This window comes from Amblyomma mixtum, chromosome 8, assembly GCF_055824585.1.
Source record: "Amblyomma mixtum isolate Tamu chromosome 8, ASM5582458v1, whole genome shotgun sequence".
In the NCBI taxonomy this organism is placed as follows: Eukaryota; Metazoa; Arthropoda; class Arachnida; order Ixodida; family Ixodidae; genus Amblyomma; species Amblyomma mixtum.
Genome location: NC_143019.1, coordinates 24,131,970 through 24,150,762, shown reverse-complemented (window position 1 = coordinate 24,150,762; position 18,793 = coordinate 24,131,970). Strand labels below are relative to the sequence as shown.

Below are 18,793 nucleotides of genomic sequence, written 5' to 3'. Positions count from 1 at the left end.
CCGAAATGGCATTGAATTGCTGGCGGTATAGTACCGACGGTCCGCACGTTGATAATGCTTTTTGGAAAGGTAAAAACATTTTGCGTCACAGCACGGCGGCTGCCAAACTGCGATGGCAAGTGTGCATTAAGTGGCAGGCATTTCATGAGCCACTACGCCTTAAGCAGTTAGCCAATACATGGGTTTCAATGGTGGCTAAGCCGGGGAATTCTCACAACTGCGCTTTAGCCGCAAATACCGTATTTACCTAATTCCAACGCGCACCTTTTTTCGGGGAAAATACGTCTCAAAATCGCATGCGCGTTGGATTCGAGTGCAAACCGAAACTGCCCCATAGCTGCCCATCGTCATCGCCATTATACGATGTGGGAGCTCACTAACTGCTGGAAACATGGGAGCACGTTTGCTCGTCGTTTTCTGCGTCGCAGGAGCCGTTTTCAACCGGTGTGGCGCTTGTCATTGGTCGCGTGCTCAGCGACCACGGACCGCGTTCACGACGACGGTATCCCGTGCACTGCCGCGGGCGGACGCCTCATCACTGCCGTTGCACGATCAAGATACGCGGATCGAAGAATATGTTGAAACAACGGTTGTCGGAAACGCGTCATTTCGGCGGTAAAGTTCCAAAAACGATGAGACTCCTTTCTGTTTTGCGGCCGACTCTCTGACAGAGATTACATCGTCCGCAGGCGGGGCACACCGCGCCGCTGACGAGGTCGTGCATCATGCCGATCTCACAGATAACAGCGCTCCCGCGCCCGTTTTTACAGTCGAAGATCTTTATCTTTCGCTCAGACGCACTGACGAAGTCATGGATGCTCCGCAAGAAGCATCGCCGTTGCCGCAGTTACGCCGAGCAGCAGACGAACCTCCCGTAACCGGAGCTCTCCGCTTGCGCTTGGGGCGTCTTCCTTTATACTGATGCTTTGTCAGGAAATTGCGGGAGCGAAAATCTCGTTTCTCAGTCACATCCATAGCGGAGATAGGAGAAAAACCCGGGCAGAAGCGTTGGTTCACGTCTCGGTGGCGGCAGAACGAAGAAAGAGCGTCTGCGCCCGACCGTGCGGTGGAATGCTCGTAGCCAATGGAACGGCTCCGATCGTACCACGTGATTTGAAGGGCCAGTCGCGACGCTCGACTCGGGCGGGAAACGATCTTTTTTTTTCGTATTTTTATCAAGAATGCGCCGCTGCCGAAGTAGCTTCTCGTAGACGATGGGTAGGCCTACTTCCCCGCGAATATTCAAGAGCGGGCGACGCCGTGGAGCGAAATGCCGCGTTCCCGAAATTCGGTCAAATTCGAACTTTCGCGAGCCACCGCGAGTGCTTTAATAGTATTTTTTACTAACTTCCCATTGATTATCGGCTTTGATTTTTTTACACATAAAAGAAGAAGCTTGGGGGAATACAAAACGCAAGAAAATACAAAATCGACTTTATCGAAAAAAATCGCGGTTTTTTCACCCGCATCTCCCCTTAAAATATAAAAACGGTTGCAAATTATTTTCATTCGTGGAAGTCACATGCACGTTAGAAGCGGGGCTTGTAGTTTTTTTTTTTTTTTTCATTACCAATATCGGGCGCGCGTTAGAATCGGGGCTTGAAAATTTTTTTTTTTTGGTGCCGTAAATTGGGTGCGCGTTGGAATCGGGGGCGCGTTGGAATTGGGTAAATACGGTACTTGGTAAGCGGGTACATACTAACCAGGTTTTACTGTACCTATCCAAGCGAACCCATCGGCACATTAAATCCAGGATAGCACATTCCTCAGCAGTAGAGTGTCAACTACGTCAGTGGTGCCCGCTTGCTACTTATTTAGTCTGAAAAACCAAACTTTCAGGCTCTACAGAGTCTGAATTACTGGTCGTAAATATGTGCACATTCCTATGAGGTGCATGATGGTTCCATAGTGAAGTCCGAAGTACCACACATCGGAGTCCGAAAAATCAAGTCGGCTACTGTATTGTGGGAAAAGTTCAGTGAACATAGGTACCGTATCTACTCGCAGAATATTCATTTTACTGATGCATTTTGTACGTTAGTGTCTAAAATTTTGGAAAAGTTTGAATTGATTGCAGTGTAAATTTTACCCAGTGTAATGAGCAACCTTCCCAAATTAGAACAATTTTGTTGGCAAAACAAGCAAGCGAATTCATTATAGAAGGAAATATGGTACTTGTCGTAAGCTCTTGGGAGAAAAGTTAGGCCTAGCGCAGGTTATTTATTTTTAACATCTTGGCTGATAAGACTTTTGCATTCGTGCGTTTGTGCAGACGATGATTCACCGCCGTCTTTCATCCAAGCCAATGCTGCTGAGAATGACGAAGACAGCGATGACGGGTTTCGGGACGCAAGATGTGGTGACGAGCTCCGCTACGAGAACAACCTCCGGAACGCGCAGCGGGACGTCGAGTTTTCCCGCTCGAGGCACGAGAACGAGGACGAGAACCTTCGCAGAAGCACTGCCTCCTCGCAGAGTCAGGCAGAGTCCAACGGAACGCCGGTGATAGACTCGTCGTACTCCGACGAAGAATTCTGCATCCTGGGAGAAGACCCCGGTGTGGGGATTGTGGTGAGCAGATTTATCCTCTCTTGTGTGGCCGCTGGCAAGATCTTTCATTCTTTATAGATGTGCCTTTAAAGGGGCTGCGAAACACTGCTTGGGGGGATACCGGCTATACTTCAGGTGGGTTCTTTATGTCACACAGATGCTGACTTAAAAAGAATTACAGGAATCGATGCACAGGAACGGGAGTTATTCAGTGAAGAAATGTCAAAATACAAGCAAACAAAACGCTGCCCTCAACTCGATTTTGGCGGGGCCTCCCACTCCTATTTCGCTCTCCCAATGACGGCACCTGGCGCAACCAATCAAAACAGCCAGCCAGAGCACGTCGCGGAAGTTTGTACTCCATGGTTGCCTGCTCTCTATAACTCGTTCTTGCTGAGACGGGCAGCGTCGTTTCCATGCCAGAGCGCCCCTGGTGGTGTATTTTTATTTTACTTGCTTTGCAGGGCTTTTATCTAAGACAAACAAGTTGTTTTTGTTGATCTAATATAAAATGCAGACAGGTGATAAAATGTGTCTCTGTTTATTCACACAATTTGAAGTATATTTACTTTTGTCCGATCATCAAGCTCGCGCCAGGTGATGTCATATCCGCTGTTAAAAATCCGCCACTGTGTGGCGACACCATCAGAGCCATGAAGTTGTTTTTGGGAGGACATTAAAATATTAAAAAACGGAATATACGTGGCATTACCGACGCTAATAGCACCATTATAACTCACCGTATGCAATCAGCAGGCAAACCAGTTAACTAAGATTGTGTTTCTGGGCCCCTTTAAGGGGGGACGCTGGTCTTGGACCTATTTTACTTATTTTTAGTCCAATCCTAATGAAACTGCCCCACCTTGCTCAGTTGTTTATACTGATTTCAACAATGAAATTACCTTTATCATAGATTAGTTGGTTTTCAAGATAATTAATTTTAATTAATCATTCATTAGTACCTCGGTGCAAAAAAAACTGCCCAATAAAAATCATTTTTAATTTATGGCTACATAGTGTGGTGAGTAAAGAGTGCAATAATCAAAACCATTTTTTCATTTTACCCTCATTAGTAATTTTACAGCACTTCGAACATCAATGTTCAAGGTGTGAATGTAATGCATCGATAAACTTTGTGAAATTATAAATTTTTGAAGTGTGATTGAACAGATCTTCTTGGATTATTGCACACACTGTGCCTTCAGCTTCCCTTAGCAAACAATATGACACCTTTATCTGTCCTAGATGTTTAGATATCGACATACTAAGACAGCCAGACGTTCAAAATTTTCATGCCATTAAATTGTCTGCTCCTGCATAAATTCAGCCCACAGGATGATCTGAATCTAATATGAAGGTCAAGATGCTGATTTCTTGAAGGAAAAATTGGTACAGCTGGAAAATAATAGCTGTAGATTCCACAAATGTCATTTTTTGAAAATCAATTTTTTGGTCATTTTTTGGTCTCAAAGACCAGTGTCCCCCCTTAATGGCTGCATTAATGCATGTTGGTCCAGAGAGTTCTGTGGATTGGTTTTCGTGCTCGACTCTAATTGAATTAAATCCTTTCTTCTTTTCTGCTCGGCTCCATTGGCTTTTCATCCTTGTCTTCCGCAGCAATTTTGGACTTTGCTGTTTGTTTCTACCTCAGGGCGTAAAAGTCTTTACGAGAGTGGAGCATATGAGAGTGGGTGGCTGTGGCATGTCGGGAAAATTTACCCACCGCACATCATAGAAGGTGCACACATTAGAGCATGTGCCTTCGGTAATGTTATCCGTGACCATCCTCCTTTCGTTTTATTTTTTTTTTCCCGCAGCCCCGCAGTGGCGAGACCCAGATCCGTGTGCTGGTCGCGGAGCCGATCGAGTTGCAGGAGAACTACTTCTCGTCGACGGCACGCAACACGGACCAGCTGCGGGCTCCGCGCAACTTTCCCGAGGCAGTGCAGAAGTACACGCTGCGTGAGATGACGCTCGTCTGGTACATGTACGGCGGCTGCGACTTTGAGAGCACCGTCACGCCAAGTGAGCCCCCCTGTCTTCGTTTCTAGCTCTTCGCTCTGTAGTTCGGGGGGAATGGGCCTTCAGTTGTGGCACTAAAATGAGCTACAAGAAACCACTGGCCTAAAAAGAGACGCCTTTAGTCTTGGTCGCATCGCTGTATCGAAAAGGTAAAAAAATCGTTAAATAGTTCAATATATAGCCGAAATTCGTTACGTAAAGTTTTATTTAAAAATGCACACAACAGGAGCGCAGTTTAGTCTGTCAAGGGACGGCAACTCAGGCAGCCCTTGCTAGAAAAGTGGGCAGACCTTTTCAGAAGTTTCAGTAGTGTTTCAAAGGCGCTCTTGGAGGCTGCAAAAAGATGAGCGCTAGTTACGTTGGCTTCCCAGCATTAAAGCAATGTCGCATGGAAAATGATGTGTCAGAGCAAACACGATTGCCGTTTTCACCACCTCCGTGTTATCCGAAATCAGCGCAAAACGGCTACTGCAATGCTGCAGCTCTCCAGAGCGCTGCTTCGGGGCTCTGGCAATGGGTGAAAGAGGTGTGAACACAAGCGTGGCGCTGTTAACCCTTTGAAGGTTTTTGCCGTATATGTACGGCGGCGGTTTTCTGTCCCGCAAGGTCTTTGCCGTACGGGTACGGTTTCGATCTTCCGTTTGAAATTTTGCGCCAAAAGAGCAATGCGTGCTCACTGGGGGGTGCTGCCACCTCTTAGGACTTACAAGAAGTGTTTGAATTTTGTGCTGCCTTCTTGCGGAGATAAGCAGAACTTATGTCTAGCTTTAGCGCGGCGGCACAGACTGCGGCAACACCCCTTTTGTAGTTTTGGTTTCGCCGCGTGATCGCAACGGAGTCGCGCGAAATTTGAGTTTTCTTTTTGTCAGCACTATCTAGCAGGGGCTGCCGAAGTTGATTTTTTCTATCTTTATTGGCGCTGCTCTTAGCTTGCTTATCACCGTTGCTCGCGAGGTATTCTCGCCCTCTGTGGCAACGCGCCTACGCGGTTTCGATTCCACCGCGGGATCGCAACGGAGTCGCGCGAAACGTGTTTTCTCTTTGTGGGCACTGTTTTGCAGAGGCGGCGAAAGTTGATTTCTATCTTTATTGGTGCTGCTCTTAGCTTGCTTATCACCGTTGCTATTCTATTCTATTGAACATTTTCCAGTTGTGAGTGATGCTGTCACCAAAGTACTGTTCCTAATTTTTTTTTACTATTTATTCTCGACTATATACATTTTGTTGATTCAAGATCCGCAATAAAGTAATTTGACCGCCTGGGAAAGTTTTCTTCAAAATAATTTGACCCTCAAAGGGTTAAGGGAGTGGGAGGTAAAAGCACAACCTTGGCATAGATGCTTGCCACACCACCACTAGTCACTTGTGCAGTGCGGTGAAGCTACCTGCCTGCCATCTGAGCGGACATCACTTGGTACTGGGAGGTTTGAAATAGTCCGTTTCGTAGCTAACCATATTCGATATATGAAATAAAAATTGCATATGTTTGTTAAAAATATTTAGGAAGAGTTCAATATAGTCAGTAATTCGTAATATCCATGTTCATCACATGGAGGTTCAACTATAGTGATGTTAGTTAATGTACTACATCCTTGTCACACAGGCACCTCCAGAGCAATGTTTGTGTTTGTCACATGCAGCTGCACAACGATCTTTAAGAGTCATTAGTGAGATTTTTTTTTAGTGTCGCACAGTGTTCGGGCAGTTTTTAGCTGATGACTTTTTGTTCTACCTAGTATTTTACTCTGAGAGCATGCTCACTGCTACAGTTTGCATTGACTAAGGTGTGTTCCGGGACTCTTAGCAAAACATTGTGAATGCATTTTTTTTTCATTGTCTTTATTTTAACCCCCTTGACATGCGAGCAAACATTCGGTTTTTCAGCATTTGACAGTTTTCAAATGTGGTTGTAATTCTCACGAATTTATACAAAACATTTTTTGCGGCCATAGGCCCTTTCTTTGTACTCTGTGCTGTGGGTCTCTGTGCCTCCAGAAACATGCAACAGTGTCTTATGATGCATGTATACTTAGTTCAATGCATGTGCCACACAATACATGTTTAGTTATTTGACTTAAGGGGGGAGCCTGGTCTTGAAGAAAAAAATTTTATTCTTGAAGTCACAGTCATCTTCAGGGAATATGTACTTTTGTGTGCCGATTCTAAATATGTCATTTAATGTCATGTAAAACAATTCCTTGAGCACTTATGTAATTTTTATGCATGTATTTTGTGAAGAGCTTTGATAAAAATTTCTTCCGGGAAACTTGCTGAAATGTATGCCATTGGGTTCTCTTGGCACCAAGGAATGCAATAAAGGTAAAATTGTCTTCCTGCCTATCATAGAACTCAAGTTACAGGGTTTTGAAGTTGTCACTTCAGAAATGAGAAGAAAAGAGTATATTCCTCTTTCTGAAATGGCAGCTTCAGTACCCTATAACTCAAGTTCTATGATAGCCAGGATGATAATTTTACCCTTATTGCATTCCTTGGTATCAAGAGAACCCAATGGCATACATTTCAGTGAGTTTTCCTCAGCCAATTTTCTTCAAAACTCTTTGCAAAATACTTGCATAAAAACTGCATAAGTGCTTAAGGAATTGTTTTACATGAAATTAAATGACACATCTAGAATCAGCACACAAAAATACATGTGCACTGAGAATTTCATAACTATGACTACATTGATAAAATTTTCTTTTCAAGACCAGGGTCCCCCCTTAAGGAGGAACAAAGTTGATTTAGACAAAGACAAAGCGGCCAACTTGGGAGGCTGCTTGGAGCACCCGCATTACTGCAATTGTGACTGCATGAGAGCTCAGTTAGTGCTGTCCGACTTCCATTGGAGTACAGGCTGCAGGCCTGTATTGAAAGACAGATGTGGATCATCTAATGTATGCGGGGTCTGGTGAGGTGGGACTGGCCCCTGACTGCAGTTGCATTTCTTGGTGTTCGTTCCGTTTCCATCAGACGCCCTGAGGTCTCCCGAGAGAAGCTCTGGCCACTGGGAGGATGAGGAGCCGCCAGAAAGGTGAGCCTCTTATTTCAAAGTAGTCCGTGCTCTTTGGCTTTAAGTGGGGATGTGGGGATCAGATCGCAAAAATTGCGAAAAAAGTTGATAAAAAGTTGAAAAAAAAGTACGCTTTTTGGCATCTCCAACACTGTTTCTATGTTGTACTGGAATATTTCACAACAAAATAAACTTTAAGCTCTCCAAAAAAATGTATTTGTTCGCATCTACACATAGACAGTGTGTGCTACCTTAGAACTTTCAGGCTTGTTTTCTCAAAAGTTTGCTTTGAGCTTAATATCTTGCTTGTTGAAAGCGTAGCACAGCAGTGGGTGCATGGATTTTTACCCCATTTGTTTTGTCGTGATCTCTGAAATGTGGTCTGCGACAAGGCAGTCTCAGATTTACCATTTAGGCTCACATGTTTTTATTACATGGTAATTAGAGCATGGTACATTCTAGACATAAAAGATGGTGCATATTGTGTCCTTCAAAAGAAAAAAAGAGAGCAGAGAAATTTTTAAAAACATTTTAGAGAGTCTTGATTTACACCCCACTTCTTAGTAAATATTAAAAGCATTTAGAGACCTGTAGCCTGTTTTTTTTTGTCATGCTAGGCTTTCCACAAGCAAGCAACATGGGGACAACATGTAAACAATGATGAAAGGGAACCTACTGAAGCTGTCATTGTGAAACTTTATATCTGATTGTGTGATGCTGTTTTAAGCCAGTCTGCCAGATTTCATCACTCTTAAGTGGAAAAATAGAAAAGTTGCCATTGATCCCCTCATCCCCCCTTAATACTGGTGCACTGGTATAGCCTTTTTTTTTGCATGGATCACATCATTGATGTGAAAGGCTCTAATTGCCCAAGCAGCACATGTAATCGGCCCGATATTGGAAGTTGATGATTTCACTGGTCCTCTGCAGGACCAGCATTTGTCAATACTACATCTCCAATATTGGGCCAGTTAACTTTTTTGCTGCTAGGGAACTGAGCAGTAATGGGTGTGGAGCTGTGCGCGAAGGTTTCTAGTGTGGCTGTGCGAATGTTCGAAATTGAGAATAGTTTGCGAATACAGTGCTTGCCGTTTTGATTAGTGCTGCCCTTCTACTATTCAAACTATTCAAATCTCATAAACATTCGGAAATTACTAAACTGGTTCATTCGAGCTTGTGGCCAAACTTCCGGCGTTTGCAGCGTGCTATTGACTGCATCAAATGGAATGAAACCAGCGCCAAAAAATGGGAACGCAAGAAGAGGAAGTACACTAGCACTGCTGTTTACATTTTATATGCTTGATACATGCCAGCTAGCTTACATGGTTGCTGTTTTGTGCTCATGTCAAGGCCTTGCTAGGCCTCGCATGAAACTAATGCTCTGATGGCCATCGAGAGCCACAGTGGTGGGGGCTCTTGAGGGAAGGAATACCGTATTTACTCGCATAATAGGCGCACTCGCATAATAGGCGCACCCCTAGTTTGGTCGCGAAAAATCAGATTTTTTTATTTCCGCGCATAATAGGCGCACCCCGAACTTGGCACTGTGATCAATACAGTATTTACACGATTGCAAGCCGACGCCTCGCCGCCCCCCACCCCCAATCTTTATTTTAACAAAGTTTTTGCTGAACTGACTACTGATCCACACTAGTGCTGCTGCCGTCGCAGCTGCTGCTGACTCACAGCGCGTACAGCGACATCGTGTAGAACAGCCGCACTCTGTTTTCAGGGATGTTCACTTTAAACGTCTGTTTGGAAAGTTTCATCTCCAGCCGGAAACGTTCCCGACTTAGGCCCGCGAAAACCTCGGCGCCTGGAGTCACGTACTAAAATTTAGGCACGCCACAGACGCAACTGCCGCACTTCTCGGCCATGTCGAGTTTCCGACCTGCCGCACGCTTGCCGTGTTCGAGAGCAAAAACAGCAACGCTCGGCGGCAAAGCCACAAACCACGATGAACTACGTGCTACCGCAGATCCCGGCACTGATAGCAACAAAAAAAAAACCTGGAGCTGGTGATGCTGATGGCGACATAGATAGTGAACGCTCGCGGCGGAAGAAAACATTGATGATGATGATAAGCTTGGCCTTGGGCGCCCTTCGTGGGCGGCGTCTGGAAGCTCCTTTGCGCGTGCACGGCCGGTCTAGAGGGGGGCGCGCGCCTCCCTCGAGTCCGGCCGTGGCGCGTGTGGCCTCCGCGATCAAGCGCCCGTTGCGCGCAGCCGGAGCTCATCGCAGAGGCCTCGACGCGTGCATTTCAAAGGCTATTCCCGCGTGGGTCGTGGAAAGTTCGGTGCAGCCCTTACGTTTTTTTTTTACATATTTTCCTCGGGAAAACGAGGTGCGGCCCGTACACGAGTGCGTTTATGCGGTATGTTCAATTTTGCGAGTCGAAAAATTTCCGGAAATTTTACCCCGCGTAATAGGCGCACCCCAAACTTTGAGCCGGATTTTCTGGAAAAAAAGTGCGCCTATTATGCGAGTAAATACGGTATAAGGAAGACAGATGCTGTAGCGGAGGGCTTCATATCTACTTTGACTTCCTGGGGTTCTGTAACTTGAGTTGACAGTGCACAGTATTGAGGTGCTTTTTGTATTTCGGCCTCCAGCGTGCCACAATGGCTTAGTGGCTACGGCGTTCAGCTACTGAGCCAAAGAACACTGGATCGAATCTCGGCCATGGTGTGGCTGCGTTTCGATAGAGGGGAAATGCAAAAACGTTCGTGTGCTGTGTTATGTCAGTGCGCGTTAAGGAACCCCAGGTAGTCAGATTTGCTCGGGAACCAAACGCCACAGCCACAGTTGGTGTGTAGGCGGGGGAGAAGCGGCTTCATGGCATGGGGTAGTAGACAGTTCCGAACGATGGCGTCGTACAGAAAGCTTTTGTGGCTTTTGCATGACTGCGTGCTGCCTGCCCCGCTGATTTCGCAGCTACACAAATGTGATCCTGGAGCCCTTGGCTGGCAGTGTGAGCTTCTCCAAGGGCGGCTGTTCAGCAGGGGACATGCTGCAGTTCCAGCCACAGTCGCCGCCTCAGACACCTCGCCACAAGAAACTGCACAAGGGTGGCCCCGGGAGGCGGGAGGACGTGCTCATGGAACTGCACATGAACAAGGTAATGTGAAGCGGGAAACGCTGAGAAAGGTTTACTGCGGCGTGTCCTATTGCAGCCCGGCCCCACCCACCCTCTAATTTCGAGTTTGGCATTGCTGCATTTGTCTACATGTTGTGAACGCCCATTGATTTGAACTCGAACAACGCGAACATTCGGTTAGTTCTAGCTGGTGTTTTGGTCCCTTAGCAGAGTGTATAAAAATGCTCCCCTTAATTCAAACTGTACATGGTTCAAATTTTAGACCCCCTTTGCATTTGAATTGATAGTCAATGTCCTCTCCCGGCGGCCTACGTCATTGGCGCATGTGTTTCTGGTCCGATGGGCAAAACATGATTCATACCGAGAAGGCTCTCACTGGGAGAAGAAAGGCTGCGAGGCATTTCTAATCGGGGAACAAAGATGGTGGAGAAGCGCTCGAAACCGGAAAAACTGGTTCAGAACCAAAAGTGAACGATTTTTTCCCATCAGGCCACCCTTTTTTTGACGTCGCACTGTTTACACCAGGGAGAGGTCTATTGTATGAAAGCAGTTTGTTTCGAAAGGAGGTGTCGTCGGTTGTGTCATGGAATTGTTAGTAAACATTGACGGTTGTGGTGTGGTATAAACACCCGCATTCCTAGCAGCTACTTTAAGCTTGGGTGTTATGCCTTGTTGTTGTCCGTACTTGCAGATCCGGTTCCAGCACGAGGTGTACCCGGAGGACACGTACCATGCGTCGCGGCAGGTGCTGCTCATTCAGGATGTGGAGGTCCGGGACCGGCTGGCCTCGTCCCGGATAAACAAGTTCCTCTACCAGTACGCCTCGGAAACCAAGCCCCGCCAGTCGCACGCCAACATGGTACGCTGCGCCATGAATTCCTGTCAGTTCGACTTCATGCTAGTGGTGTGCATGGATATTGGCACCGAGAAAATAGGGGAGAACTGTGAGGAGATGTAGCTTTCGTGCATGCGAATTATCAGTCATGAGTGAGTGAGCAAGCTATATTTTTCGCCTTTCAAAGAGAAGTGCGACTCAAGTTTGAAAGTATATGAGGGCCTCGGAAGAGATTTGGCTGGACGAGCCAGAGACATGCATCGAGAAAATTATTATGCAGCACTATGTGAGAAAAGGGGGAGAATAATTTGGCGTCCATAATTAGAAATCAGATTTTGTAAAAAATGTGAGTAGGAAAGAATGCATTGGTTAAATTTACAGGATGTGACTTTAAGGGGGGACACTGGTCTTGAAGAAGAAATTTTTATTAATGAAGTCACAGTTAACAAATCTTCAGGCAATATGTATTTTTGTGTGCTGATTCTAAATATGTCATTTAATTTCATGTAAAACAATTCCTTGAGCACTTATGCACTTTTTATGCTAGTACGTTGCAGAGAATTTTGAAGAAAATTTGCTGCAGGAAACTCGCTGAAATGCATGCCATTGAGTTCTCTTGACACCAAGAAGTGCAATAAAGGTAAAATTATCTTCCTGCCTATCATAGAACCTGAGTTATAGGGTTTTGAATTGGTCGCTTCAAAAATGAGACGAAAAGTATGTGTTCCTGTTTCTGAAGTGGCAGCTTCAGTACCCTATAACTCAAGTTCTATGATAGCCAGGATGATAATTTTACCCTTATTGCATTTCTTGGTATCAAGGAACCCAACGGTATACATTTCAGTGAGTTCCCTGCAGCAAATTTTCTTCAAAACTCTTCCCCAAATACATGCAAAAAAATTGCATAAGTGCTCAAGCAATTGTTTTACATGAAATTAAATGACACCTCTAGAATCAGTGCACAAAAATACATGTGGCTTAAAAATTTCATAACTGTAACTAGATTAATAAAATTTTATTTTCAAGACCAGGCTCCCCTCTTAAACCTGTTGGTAGAAGGCAGGGGTACAAGTTGTGGCATATGGGTGCTGAAAGTAAGCTTTACAAAATTAGATAGAAGGCAATAGCTAGCTTCAAGCTGCTGGTTATGGCAGACCGATTAGCAGCTCACAGTGATTGATGTTGAAAGTGAAGGCGAATGGTTGCTTGCATCTTCAAAAGAATCATTAACAAAGTGTAATACTTCATGGCTAGTGAGTGCAGTTCATTCATTTTACAATAAAAATTGAAGAGTGAACGTGGGGTAGACAGTGAACGGCAGCGGGTTTTGCGTGATCGAATAGCCCTGTGTTCACGCTGCTACGGTCGTGGATACATGAAACAATGATGCAGGTCAGTGTCAAGTGTGTGCGTGTCCGGCCCGACATCAAGTCTCCCGATGTCCAGGAGTGCGAAATACGGGTTTCGCTCAAGCCGCTGAAGATCAACGCTGACCAGGTATGTATAGAGGCTCACAATTGTCGATTGTAGGGAATGACTGAGCGGCGTGATATTTGGGTGTTATTTTTTGATTGCGAGTGGCATTTACCTACTCAGACAATTAGCAGAGATGCGGAGTTGTACTCCTGACCTGTCTGAGTATGTTGTTATCCGCTCTGATGTACACCGTTTGGATACATGTGTGCACATTAATGTCAGTTTCCAGCCTTTCAGAGAGTCCTTGAACCCGCAGCAGATCACAACTGATTGTGGTTTATCTTTGTTTATTTCGTTATTCTCTGCCTGTTAAATCCGGGTTTTAGAGATGTATTTTTCTGTCGCTGTTTACTGTAACGTGCACATGCAGCAACTCCTTACTGGTGAACTTCTGAAAGCGACTTCGTAAACCTTTGCCATGTTGTAGCACTACCTGCAAATTATTGTGCATGGCCATTGAAACTTGGAATCAAATTTCTCTTTTTGAATGTGGCACTTGTGTTTCAATGTTGTTCATTGTCAGCACTGAAGCAAACGGTGGTGTTGCTGCCTTTTTTGGCTGCTTTGTTCCTGTTTTTTTCTTTTTTTCATTGATATGGTGTGCTGGTACTGTAGCATGTTTTGGGTTGACTTCTGTGTGTAGAATTCTCGACACATTTCTCGCTATGCCATGCCGCCTGCCCCGTCAACTCCGTTGTGCCAGTGCTCTCTTGTACAGCCACCCTGTTCTCATGTGCAGCTACTTTCCTTGTTTCTAGATTGTTTTTGTTTTCTGCGAAGCTGTCTCATCCGAGCATTCTCCTTACTCTCTCCGTCTCCGTGCAGGATGCTGTCCTGTTCCTGATCAACTTCTTCACAAATCTGTGCTCAAATCCACCCGTTTCTCCGTCCTCACCGCCATCCGAGTCTCCCGAGTTTGCAGTGTCGAGAGGTGAGAGAAAGAATTAAAAAAAAGCAGTGGGGTAGGGAAGCCTTCTGGTTTGGTCGGAGTTATTAGCGGCAATACAGCACTGGCTAATTAACGAGGCATGGGCCACGCATTGAAAAATTTGGGTGCTTCGCTTATGTTAAAACTCCGTTTGTCCCGAAATTTTACAGCGTCGGCTGTTATAACCAGACACCTCTCAATATCTTGTCGTCGTCGTCCGTAAGAAGTGATGTCGTCACCTAGTAAGGTCACGCGATCCGTTGTTGGCAGTCCCCGGGCCCATGTAGCACATAATGCGTTCCTAAAGAAATCATAAGAGTCATAAAAAGATAAAGCAAATTCCTTTGCAATAATGCTTTCTCATAAATTTTTTAGACCAGCACAACTGTTTTTGCTTTCGGTATTTGTGATGTAATGAATTAGTTCCACCAGCCCATGTGCAGAGTACGCTTAGGTGGCTCCTTGCTGCTGGTGATGCCGTGGTCACGCAGTGTTGCATGACTGCAAGGTGGTCGTGCGGTGTAGTACGCCAACGGCGTTGCCGCTCACTCTACAAACGAGCCACTAACAGCTTTGCTGTAGAGATTGTCGAAAAATGGAGAAATATTTAAAAGGGCATATGCACCTCATGAACTATTTTTCCGCTTTCATGACTTAGAGGAAACGAGGGCTTACTGTGGTGTTGTTGTGCATCTTTGTCTTAGTTAAAATTTTTCCCGCCTTAACCGTTGGCTTGTTGGCGGTGAAAGTGCACACGGTGCTTGCACATTGCAGTAACTTTCGCTTCGTGGTAAGTTGACAGCAATGCTTACCTGGTTTAGTCACTCATGATGGAAACCTGTAATTGTCAGTGTCGGGATCATTGAACCGAAAGCCACCATTGTCAGGTAGCTGCTGAAGGGTAGCGTTTAGCGCTATCAAAGGACCTGCGCCTCTTGCAGTGCTCGTCCTTGGCCCTTTTCGTGTTGGGCCGCTTTCCCCTGTAAGCAACAGATGGCGCCACCGCCGCCCTACGGCGGCAACCTGGCATTGATGGTTTTCACTTCCTCGATGTCGGTGCAGACAATTGGAGGTGCGCATCTTGCGTGCCCAAACCAGGTAAGTGCCATTGTCGAGCTTACTACAAAGCAAAAGTTACGGCAATGTGCAAACTCTGTGTGCAATTTCAGTGCAAACGAGGCAGGATTTAGGGCAAGTCAATAAGAGATAAAGATGCTCAACACTGTATCTTTTCTTGTTACACTGAACCTCTGCTGTGTCGTCACTGTTTTTCAGCTGCAGATGACAGGCAGGCAGGGGCAAGTGTGCCCAGCAGTCGGACGTCGGTCGACTCTGGTCGGCACGTGGCCTTTGCTAGCGATGACTCCACTCCTATCGAGCGGGTCGCCTCGCCAGCGGGTTCAAGCTCCAGTTCAGGCCCTGCCCCTCTATACATAAGGCAAGTGGAACAAAAGTTGTCCGCTGAAGTTTGTTTTTGAGACGGCTTCCTGGTGTGCGACAGCTTGAGAAAGGTTATTTAGTTTGAACCTCTTACACTCTGAAATTCGCTTTAGAGAAGATTGTGCTACAGGGAGGAATTTGGATTACTCGGTGGCCCCTGTGGGCTACTGCGCAAATTTTTGGCACAGTAATTTTGAGTGCACAGTACTCTATGCACCCAAGCTTGGATGATGGGGTCTACATTTTCAGTGCCATCACTTTTGTTAGTTACGAAAGTAAACTATCAAGTGTCCACAGCATGCGGGCTTGTCAGAGCATGCGCATAGCTCTAGACTGTTGCTTGTTGTGCGTTCCTGAAACATAACTTTGGTCCTCTCGGTCGCATTTGTTGCTGAGTTCTTGAGTTGTTGCGGACTGTGAATGCTATACCTGTGTCACACAGGTCGTTTGCCTTCACCCCAGACGTCCCAATCCGGATAGACTACCACGGCAAGAGAGTCGCCATGGAGCAGGTGAGGGCTAGTTGCTCGGTGTCCCCGGTGGCACACCTTCGGTGTATCCGACATAATAGCTACATTGAATTCAGTGTGACCCTTACCAGATTTTTATCTCTGTACACAGTGGCATTACTGGGCCCATTTAGGCAGTGGTGATAACTACAGTTATCAGAAAGGCCTCTTCTATATGTTCAGAAACAGGGTTGCTTTTGGTGACACACTGTGACACTAGTTGTGTACTGAGATGTGGCTATGCATTGGAAAGGAAAATGGTATCAGGGTGGAAAGTTGGGGTAGTCGGTTTCCTTGCATTATAAAAAAGACTAGGGCTACAGACAAAGACAAAAAATGAGACAGGACAAGCACACGTCCTGTCTTATTCTTTTAGGCCTCGTCTGTAGCACTGTTCTTTTGTTATGATGCAAGGAAAATGGTAAGTGTAATGCTAGGAAATGGGAAGAGAGTAGAGTGGGTTGGTGAGCAAATGTGTGTTCTTCATTGTTCCTAGGTGCTGTAGATAATTAATTGGTCGGTAATCTCTAGTCTCCCTGGCATTTACTCTAGAGAAAGTTAACATTTAGTGCAATGTTGAAGACTGATGCAGCTAGGCAGGTTTTAAGGGAGGGTTCTCAGTGTCATTTGCAGCCACCACCCTGTGAATTTTAAACATGATGCTGCCTTTAGAAGTTGCTTCACAATGAAACGCGATGTCAAGATTTGGCTTCTTCTTCAAAGATGTTTCTCTCTCTCTCTCTGCCTTTCTGGTGACGCATGGTGGCTTATAACTTATAATCCAGGGTGCAGTGGCTGGCTTGCTGATGGGCCTGGGCCAGCTGAACTGCCTCGAGATCACTCTGAAGAAGCTCCAGACAAGGCAGGGGTAAGCATAGCCTCATTGCCAGTCTCCCATACATTAGCTGTAGAAATGTAACATTATTTAGACCTAAGTGTTGAAGGGAATCCCTCGAGGTGCAGTAGATTTCAATGAAGGCAGTAATTACACCTTAGCATCCATTAGGTGGGACAGCATGCCTGCCCATAACTGCATCTCGTGGCTGATGCCACATTTGGGTTGTCCCCAATATGCTCTTTATTTTTGCCTGCAGCAATGCAGTTCGAGATGGCATGGATATTGTGATAGCATAGAAAACGGAAACTTTACAAATTAGTGCTATTTTTGATGGCAGGGAAGTTACTGCTATGATTGAGTAAATAGATTAGTCCTTTCCTGTAGTCAGCTGTCATCACTGTAAGTGATAGGTCATGAGCCTGTGGACGATAGGTGGTGCAGCTGATGCAGCCATTACTGTTTTTTTTTTTTTTTGATACCCCATTAGCCAAGCTCTCGAAAGCACTTGTGCTCTTCACTTAACCCCAACATTAATTTTAATTGTCCTATTGCACTCATTACGACTTTCAGCGTGTCCAAAGTGAAGCAGCTGAGGTAATTCCGCTTTATAGTAAATCAACACACCTTCACACAGAGCACCCAACTTCCACAAATATTCAAGGTACTTAGTTTTTTTGCATCGATGGTTAACTGCATCAGTTTCCAGCACCATTGCGTTTTGAGAATTGAGCTGCTACCAGAGCTTGTGTGTTGCAGCTTATATTGACCATGATGGTACTTGATGAGTGTCAAAGCTGCACTGTTTGTTGCCACCTGGCATCAAGCCATTGTTCGGTTTTGTATGTCCATGCAAAAATTGTTTGCGAGGTGATGATGAAAGTGTACACATTGCCTGCGCTACATTTTGGTTTGTGCCTCGCTGCTTATGAGCCATAAAACCCAACACAACACACAGCCGCAACATTCAGTTGTTTTCAGAACAAACTATTACATCATATGTCACTGACCGTTACATCATGTGTTTCAAACTGTTACATCATGTGTTTCAAACTGTTGCATCATGTGTCACAAACTGTTGCATCGTGTCACAAACTGTTGCATCATGTGCCATGCTGTCGCCCACAGCCACTCTGCGATGTTCATTCTTTCTAATGTCTCGATCCTGATCTGCCTGTCCGTGTCAGGATCCTGGGCTTTGACAAACTGGTGGCGTTTGCGCTCAACGAGTGGCTCAACGACATCAAGAAGAACCAGGTGCCCAGCGTCCTTGGAGGAGTGGGCCCCATGCACTCATTTGTCCAGCTCTGTGAGTTGTGGTGCCATCAGCTTACTTTGGGTCTGCAAACAAAGCTGCCATGCTATCCTTTGCTGTGCAGTTGTTTCAACACGGGGATACCTGTGGTGAGGACAGGCGTGGCTCACTCGGTTGGGCGGCTACAATGATTACTGTTGTTTCTTTCATAGAGACAGCATGGCACAGTGGGTTGAGCCAGCTTTAAGGGAGGACACTGGTCTTAGACCTATTTTCCTTATCTTCAGTCCAATCCTAATGAAACTGTACCACCTTGCTCAGTTTTTTATACTGATTTCAGCAATGAAATTCCCTTTCTCATAAATTAGTCGGTCCCCAAGATAATTCATTTTAATTAAGTCATTCATTAGTACCTCGGTGCAAAAAAATCTGCTCAATAAGGAATCATTTTTAATCCATGGCTACATAGTAAGATGAGTAGAGAGTGCAATAATCAAAACCATTTTTCTATTTTGCCCTCATTAGTAATATTACAGCACTTGGAATATCAATATTCAAGGTGTGAATGTAAAGCATCGATAAACTTCGCAAAATTATAAATTTTTGAAGTCGATTGAACAAATCTGCTTCAGTTATTGCACACACTGTGCCTTCGGCTTCCCTTAGCAAACAATATGTCATCTCTATCTGTCCTAGATGTTGAGATATCGACATACTAAGACAGCCAGGTGTCCAAAATTTTCATGCCATTAAATTTTTCGCTCCTGCATAAATTCAGCCCACACGATGATCTGAATTTAATATTATGTTCAAAATGCTGATTTCTTGAAGGAAAA

General features: G+C 45.3%; 1 protein-coding gene across 2 annotated transcripts in view; it reads left to right on the top strand.

Moving 5' to 3' along the window:
* Positions 1 to 18,793, top strand: part of Atg2 (Autophagy-related 2) — a 95,577-nt gene that overhangs the window by 69,897 nt on the left and 6,887 nt on the right. For both annotated transcript variants that reach the window (XM_089556832.1, XM_089556835.1), the window contains 11 exons: positions 2,273 to 2,571; positions 4,368 to 4,575; positions 7,543 to 7,603; positions 10,517 to 10,700; positions 11,371 to 11,538; positions 12,907 to 13,011; positions 13,816 to 13,921; positions 15,194 to 15,356; positions 15,801 to 15,870; positions 16,653 to 16,735; positions 17,890 to 18,011. In XM_089556832.1, coding sequence (XP_089412958.1) covers positions 2,273 to 2,571; positions 4,368 to 4,575; positions 7,543 to 7,603; positions 10,517 to 10,700; positions 11,371 to 11,538; positions 12,907 to 13,011; positions 13,816 to 13,921; positions 15,194 to 15,356; positions 15,801 to 15,870; positions 16,653 to 16,735; positions 17,890 to 18,011 — 1,569 coding nt within the window. The remainder of the gene's footprint in view (positions 1 to 2,272; positions 2,572 to 4,367; positions 4,576 to 7,542; positions 7,604 to 10,516; positions 10,701 to 11,370; positions 11,539 to 12,906; positions 13,012 to 13,815; positions 13,922 to 15,193; positions 15,357 to 15,800; positions 15,871 to 16,652; positions 16,736 to 17,889; positions 18,012 to 18,793) is intronic.